Raw genomic sequence first — 8,373 nt, forward strand, 5'->3', positions numbered from 1 at the left:
GGGGACTCTCCACGGGGGGCAAGGAAGGAACAATACGAGGAGACACATTAGAAATACAAATGGAAAGAGTCCTGTAAGCGAGACAGCCGGTGAAGAGGAACAGGAGCTACAGGAGGGGTAAGAGTCAAAGCACGACAGAGGCGAGAGGAACGATGTTGCAAGGACCGTGCCAAATAATGAAGACAATAGCGATCATGGGGGTCCTGGAGAGATATGAAGCCAGTGTCAACATACAAGCTGAGGGCAGGAGTCGAACGAAAGGCACCAGAGCTGAGGCACAACCCAGCATGGTGCAAAGCATCAAGATGGCGAAAAGCAGGAGGAGGAGCAGACGAGTAAGCAGGGCAACCACAATCGAGTTTAGACAGGATGAGAGAGGAGCGTGCGTCTATTTGCCCCCCCCCCACCCAACAAATATGGGACAAAACCTTAAGGAGGGCAAGGACCTTATAGCATTCAGCTCAGAGGTAAGCGATATGGGGCAACCAAGACAAACGAGTGTCAAAGATTAACCCCAAAAGCTTAGCGGAATCCCTGTACACAAGGGGATGACCATAAAGTGACAAAGAAGGACGAAGAATGACATGCTTCCGAGTAAAAGTCATAACACAAGTCTTAGACGTAGAGAACTTGAAGCCATGATCCGTGGCCCAAGACGACACGGCATCAATCACATTGACATGAATAAGCTCACCAGAATTCAGGAGAAAGAAGAGAGGGACAAGAGGTTCAACAAGACAGCCTCGGGTATTTGTATGGATATCACCCCGGGGGGGGGGGGGGGGGGGGGATATCAAGTAAAAATCACTAAAAGGAGAACAGGCTTCAGCAAAAAGTCTCAAAGGCACTTAAGATCAGGAAGAGGAATAGGAACATATGGAGGGAGATAAATTGAAAAAAAATGGTATATAATTTATTCACAAAGACACAAGTGGTAGCGGAATAAACATTTGAAAAAGGGGGACAAAAATCGATCATTCCAGATTAATAGAGCAGTCGAGTTAACGTTACCATAAAAAGCTGGAGGGGAGGAGAGAAACGAATAACCATGGAATTGACCAGACGACTACCATGCAATGGTTAATACACACACAGATGAAAACTGCAAGATCAAAAGATGCTGTTCTTTAAAATTAGTATAAAAGCCAGTGAGGAACGGCTATATCAAATAGACAAAATAAATTAGAGGAACGAGCCAAAGGGTACAACTAGACAAGATCAGAGAAATCCGGGTTGAAAGCACAAGTCAGCAGAGTTGATTGACGCCAAGAAGGCTGCGATAAGGAGCACAGACGAGTCAACAGGGTCCGTTGAGGAACAAGACACTGGGAAGAAGTGGTCATGGGACTCAGGCTGAGTACAGACCGTAACAGCAGCATGCTCAGGGGCAACATCAGAGCTAGAAGGACAACAGGAACTCCTATAGCAAGCTCCAATGGCCCCCCCCACTATTGACACGAGTGAAGCTGCAGCAACAAGAACAGGGGGGGATGGAGTGGGGCAAGGACTAACTCTTCCCCACTGCGGAGTATTACTAAAAACTAAACACTCGTAATGCTGACATTTTCTATACATTGGCCTCGAAGGTTAGATGGGTTGCTTTGGTTTGTACATTTCTGGTTGGCCAAGTAAGTAAGTAATTATCAAAAGAAGGCACCAAACCGGGAAGGCTATGTAGCACCATCAAATACGCAAATAATCAGAGGGCGCTAAATATCACCAAGGATGCCAATACGAGAACAAAAACGCATAAGGCGAACGATATCAAAAGTATCCGAGTCACCAAGAATTCTATCGAGGGACAGGTGACCGCGAGGGGCGGTCGGAAAGCAAGACACACGCTCGTCCTGGAAGTCAGGACATTCAAGAAGGACATGCACGACCGTAAGAGGGACAATGCAACTAGGACAATAAGGAGCAGGGCGGCGCTCCATCAAGTGACCATGGGTTAAGCGAGTATGGCCAATACGCAACCTCGCCAGAGCTGTTTCCACCGCCGGTTACGGTGGAAGGAGGACGGCCACGAGGAAACACAACATTTAACAGACGTAGCTTGTTACCAGTAACAGACAACCAAGAAGCCTGCCAACGGGTAAGGACTGAGGAATGGATAACCGGGTAAAAGTCGGAATACGGAATGCCTTTGCGAGAGATGGGACAAGAGCGGACAGCTTCCTTGGCAGCAGCATCCGCACGCTCATTAGAGACACACCAATATGGCTGGGAACCCAACAAAACTCAACCGACTTAAATTTACTGTGAACGAGAAACAGCCAATGCTGGATCTCGACAACTACTGGATGAACCGGATTAAAGGACCGAGAGCCATGAGGGCACTACGAGAGTCAACAACAACCACAAAGGAAGACTGACAACGAGAAAGCAGGAGACGAAGAGCATAGAGAATAGCATAAAGTTCCGCTGTAAACATGCTAGTCTCCGGAGGCAAGCGACACATATAAGTGCGATCAGGAAAAACAACAGAGTAGCCAACACCGTCCGCTGACTTAGACCCATCGGTGAAGACAGAAACGGAGCGGGAGAGTGAGAAGAAAAGTGCTCGAGGAAAAGGCGTTTAGAACCGTAGGAGGGGTAAAAGCTTTAGTGATACGGGTCAAGGATGTACAAAACAGCGGAAGAGGGACCCTCCACGGGGGCAAAGAAGGAACAACACGAGGAGAAACATCAGAAATACGAACGGAAAGAGAATCCTGTAGGCGAGATAACCGGACAGAAAGAGGGAGGTGGTGAAGAGGAACAGGAACCGCAGGAGGGGTAAAAGTTAAAGCACGACAGAGGCGAGAGGAAGGATGTTGCAAGGACCGCGCAAGATAGCGAAGACAGTAGCGATCACGGCGGTCCTGGAGAGACAGGAAGCCAGTGTCAACATACAAGCTAAGGATGGGAGTCGAACGAAAGGCACCAGAACTGAGGCGCAACCCAGTATGGTGCAAAGCATCAAGACGGCGAAGAGTAGAAGGAGAAGCAGACGAGTAAGCAGGGCAACCATAATCGAGCTTAGACAGGACGAGAGAGGAATGTAAAGCAAGGAGAGAGCGCCTATCTGCCCCCCAAGAAGTATGGGACAAGACCCGAAGGAGGGTAAGGGCCTTAGAGCACTCAACACGGAGGTAAGAGATATGGGGAGACCAAGACAAACGAGTGTCAAGGAATAACCCCAAAAGCTTCGCGGAATCTTTGTATTCAAGGGGATGACCATAAAGTGACAAAGAGGGACGAAGAACAACCCGTTTCCGCGTAAAAGTCATGGCACAAGTCTTAGAAGTAGAGAACTTGAAGCCATGACCTGTGGCCCAAGACGACACGGCATCAATTGCAAGTTGAAGCCGGCGTTGAAGGAGAGGCGAATCATCACCCTGACAACAAAGGGTAAGATCATCGACATAGAGAGCGGAGAAGACACCAGAAGGAAGAGAGGAAAGAAGACCATTGAGGGCAACCAGAAAGAGTAGTGCTCAGAACACTACCCTGGGGCACACCTTCGTATTGCTGAAAAGAGGGAGAGAGAGCGGTACCAAGGCGCACCCGAAAGGAACGACGAGAGAGGAAGCTGCGGAAGAAAGAGAGGGAGATGACCACGAAGGCCAAAAGAATGAAGTTGAGATAGGATATGATAACGCCAAGTGGTGTCGTAAGCCTTTTCTAGGTCAAAAAGGACGGCAACAACGGAGGTCTTCGCAGCAAAAGCAGTACGAATATAGACCTCCAAGTTCACCAGGACATCTGTCGTGCTGCGGCACTTGCGGAAAACCAAATTGAGAAGGGGGAGAGTGGTGATGGTGTTCCAGGAACCACATCAGACGAACGTAACCATACGTTCAAAGAGTTTGCAGACACAACTTGTGAGAGCAATAGGGCGAAAGTCCTTAGGGGAAGTACCCAGAGACCCCGGTTTGCGAACAGGGAGGACAACGGCATCGAGCCAGTCCTCAGGGACTGACGACGACTCCCAGATCCGATTATACAGACTCAGTAAATACTGAGACGTGCTCGGAGGGAGATGGCGAAGCATCTCATAATGAATACCATCGGAGCCCGCCGCCGTAGAACCGCAGAGGGCCAGCGCAGACCGAAGTTCAGAGAGAGAGAAGGGATCATTATAGGGAAGCTGAAGATGAGTGCAGAAATCTAAAGGACGAGACTCAAGCACAGGTTTACGAAGAAGGAAAGATTGGGGAAGATGAAGACCAGAGCTAACAGAAGAAAAGTGGGAACCCAGTTCGGAAGCGACCTGCAACGGGTCCGCCACAAGAGTATCATGGAGGTGAAGGACCGGTGAAACATCGGGAACGAACTTACCCGCTATCTTGCGGATACGCTTCCAGATCTGGGCCAGAGGGGTTTCGGACGTAATTGTTGAGACATAAGATGCCCAACATTCACGTTTAGCCGTACGGATGGCCCTACGGCCACCGCACTCGCTTTCGAAAGAAAAGAAAAGAATCGGTCGTCTGCCTACGGCGGTGCTTCTTCCAGGCTGCACGCTTACAGCGGACAGCCCGAGCACAGTCCGCATTCCACCAGGGAACGCACTTCCGTGGACCCCGAGAGGAAGAGCGAGGAATAGAGCGGAGGGCAGCGTCGAAGACAGTGTCATGAAAAAGGAGGAGAGCGCGAGAGAGGGGCAGAAGGGAGGTCAGAGAGAGTAGCACTGAGGGAAAATAGGGTCCAGTCCGCCTTAGCAAACTGCCACCTAGGGAAAGAGAGGGAAGGGCGAAAAGAGAAAAAGGAAACAAGGATGGGGAAATGATCACTTCCATGGAGGTCATCAAGAACCTGCCACGTGAAATCTAAGTAAAGAGAAGAAGAGCAGAGAGAAAGATCAAGACAAGAAAGGGTGCGAGTTCAAGAGTCCAAATGAGTGGGCTCACCAGAATTCAGAAGAGACAGGGAAGAAGAGAGGAGAAAACGGCTCAAGGAGGCGACCCCGGGTATTCGTCAGAACGTCACCCAAAGAGAATGACGACAATTGAAGTCACCCAGCAGGAGCACAGGCTGGCAAGGAGTCTAGGAGGTGTTTCAAATCAGGAAGAGAGAGCGGACACTCGGGGGAGATAAATGGAACAAACTGTGTACCATTTCCCCACAAAGATACGAGCAGCAGAACAATGGAGAGGCGAAGGAAAAAGTAAAGGAACAAAGGGAACATCAGCCCGAATCAAGAGAGCAGAAGAATTAGAAGCCCCAGCAATGGCTGGGGGGGGGGAGAGAAAGGAATAGCCACGAAAACGACCAGGACGAGCACCAAGCATTGGCTCCTGGAGACAGAACACAAAGGGGCGAAAACCGCGAAACCAGAAGTTGGAGTTTGAGTTTGAGGAAATTGGCGTAATAACCTCGAACGTTCCATTGAAGAATGGACAACGACGAGAGAGAAAGGACAAAAACAGAGAACAAGGAAGAAACAAAGGCGAAAGACCAACAGAGCACGTTAAAGAATATCAGGGTCGGGATCAGGGTCAGCAAAGTCAGGGTTAGGGGGCATGGGTAAACTGAGCAAGACGGAGGGAAGGAAACGGGAGAACAGATCAGAGGTGGGCGGGCAGGGTCCGGAGGAGGAGGAGGAGGAGACAACGGAGAGGAGCAGTCAAGGACAGCAGCAGGAAGAGGGGGAGTAGAAAGAGGGGAGCACACCCCAGCAAGAGCAGCAACCGAAAGGGAAGCAGGGGCCAAAGAAACCTCCATAGCAGGAACAGGGGGCGCAAGCACTGAAACGGGAGGGGAAGGAGCAACAGAGCCAGAAGGAGGAGCTGAGGAAGAAAGCGAAGCCTTCTACCCGCCGGGGAAGAAAAAGGAGAGGAGCCAGGCTTACGCTTCTGACTTAAAGAGACGGTGTCCCAGCAACTACGTACCGGGCAACGGATTCCAGTGTCTCAACAGGAGAAGCCGAACGAGCACACACGACGGCCGTTAGGAGAGCGATGGACATCCGCCCGCACCGACAGGCGGTGGGGAGAGCCGATAGATGGAGGAAGAGGATGGGAAGGAGGATCGGAGGGGGACGAGGAAGAAGACACAGAAGACACGACAGACCGGGTAGAAGGAAGGGGAACCCCAGACAGAGGACCAGGAGGAGGATCCTTCGGGAGAGAACCCAAAGGGACAGAGGGGGGGCAGTGGCGCATCAGGGTCCAAGGCCCGGAAACGGTTGTGAGTCTGAGGAAGGCGGGAAGGACGAGGAGAGGAAGAGCGCAACACGCGAGCATAAGAGATATTAGCATAAGGCGGGAGCCGGCGAACCTGGCGCCTCGCTCAGGAAAAGATAAACGCTCCCGGTGCTTCAAGTTGAGGACGGCTGCCTCAAGCTTGTAATGGAAACACGCACGGGAGAAGGTAGGATGGGCCTCACCGCAGTTGAGGCAACGAGCCTGGGGAGAAGCGCACTCCGACTTAGAGTGACCTTCGCCACCACAAAGGACAGAGAGAGACAGTCCCGGAGCAGCGGAGGGCACCATGCCCAAACCTCCAGCACTTGTTGCAGAGCCGAGGAGAAGGAATGTACTCCTGGACAGAGCACCTGGCACCAGCAAGAATGACAGAGGGTGGAAGGGTCCTACCATCAAAGGTAATCTTCACAACCCGGAGGGGTTGACGGCGACTACCACGAGGGGGACGAGTAAACGTGTCCACCTGGAGAATAGAATGGCCCTGGGCAGCGAGGATATGTTGAATATCGTCGTGGCAGTCGCGCAGGTCCCGAACACCGGTCGCAACATGGGGGGGAGCAAAATAGTGCCAACACTGGCATTCAACTGAGCGTTCTTCGAGACCCGAACGGGGTCTCGCCAAGGCAGGATAAGGCAGCCAAGCGGGAAGCAGCATCCTGAGAAGGAGCAGCAACGACACGTGTACCGAGACGAGTGGGGTTGAAAGTAATGGAGGCATCCACGGAATCAATGAGATGTCGATGGAGGAGAAATCGTCAGGAGGCGCAGAATCAAGAGGGAGGAGATCAAAATATTTGGCCCACGAAGCGGGACCAAACAAGGCTTGATAGGTAGCAGAACTGGAAGGAATCGAGCGAGGGCGGCCGTGACGAGGACGGCGGTGAGAACCTCCAGAGAGAGAGGGGTTAAAAGGCGCAGTAGTTACAACTAGAGAAGGAGCCGCGCCAGGGGACGAGGTAGTCACCACTGGGGGCTTGGGGCTCGACCCAACCACAGAGGAGGGAGGGGAGCCAGAGGAAGGAGTCAGATACGGACCGACTCGGGGGCTTGGTCGCCCACCCCACGAGCCTGAGAAGGTAAACCAGAAGAAGCCGAAGCAGGGGTAATCATCTTGACGAAAAGAAGAATTCACTCACGAATGTGCCCCCACACCCACCATGGAGCCACAATTAGAGGCAGGACACCAACAAGAAGCTATCGCCGATCTTGTCGGGGCCTCCTAGGGGTGCGTCGCGAGTATACGCCCCACAAACGCCACCTTAAGAAACCGACAGTCCGTCGAGATCGGGTTCAGTGACGAAGTGGGGATTGACAATAAAATGTTCCCCTCGCTCTCGACGTCGGGTACTGCAGTTCTACGGGTGCATGAGTATGCCTCCTCAAGCACCCGGGCGTCAAAATAGAAGAAGTCCAAGGGAAGAACCAGAACGAGCAAAAGGTCGGCAGGAAACGGCAAGCAGATAGGAGAAGAGGGGGGAGAAAAACGAAACAGAAGGAAAAGGAAAGATGCCCAGCAGAATTGGAGAGGACGGCAGCAGGAGCACAAGGCTAGAAAAGGACAGAGGACTGTCCCAAGGAGCATCACACTCCGGCAGCCGCCCACTAAGCCCCCACACGGCGACAACGAGCTGAGCGGGGAGGGGGTCTGGTTGGCCAAAACACCCATTTTTTTTTACAGGCTGACAAACCAAGAAAATGGGCTACCCAATCAAAGCAGAAGCAAGATTTTGCTGTACTGCATAAGTGAAGATGGGAGGAAGAATAATGAAATAAGTGGTCTGATTAACACTTTCGCGCTAACCGGACTCGCTGACGAGTCCTGTTTCGTCTAACGCTACCGCATAGTGGACATAAAGTTATGTCCTCTTAAAATATTTGTATAAAATTCAATTTTTATCCGATTTACTTTGGGTTTGTTTCAAACTGCGCGCCATGAAGCTCTCTTTCTCACCATTAGGCTGCATGGTACAATAAGTTCATGAAAGGTGGGACCACTTCGATCAAATGGTATTATGCCCAAACGGGTTGCAGGTGGGTGACTTTAGCCGTTTATACTGGTAATGCTTCCCCCATAGCATGTATTATATGCATATGTCTGTTTAGGGAATTTTATTCCGATCAATGTACAACCAAAAATAACTGTGTGCAACAAGTATAAACTTGACAAACATAACAAAAGTAAAAA

General features: G+C 51.2%; 1 protein-coding gene across 1 annotated transcript in view; it reads left to right on the forward strand.

The window, feature by feature from the left end:
* Positions 1 to 638: 638 nt before the first annotated feature.
* The window catches only part of LOC123751849 (serine/arginine repetitive matrix protein 5-like), a 9,999-nt gene continuing 2,264 nt past the window's right edge, over positions 639 to 8,373 (forward strand). Inside the window, exon 1 of the mRNA XM_069318540.1 lies at positions 639 to 747. Within this exon, the coding sequence (XP_069174641.1) occupies positions 639 to 747 (109 nt within the window). The remainder of the gene's footprint in view (positions 748 to 8,373) is intronic.

Source organism: Procambarus clarkii, chromosome 90 (genome assembly GCF_040958095.1).
Source record: "Procambarus clarkii isolate CNS0578487 chromosome 90, FALCON_Pclarkii_2.0, whole genome shotgun sequence".
NCBI lineage: Eukaryota > Metazoa > Arthropoda > Malacostraca > Decapoda > Cambaridae > Procambarus > Procambarus clarkii.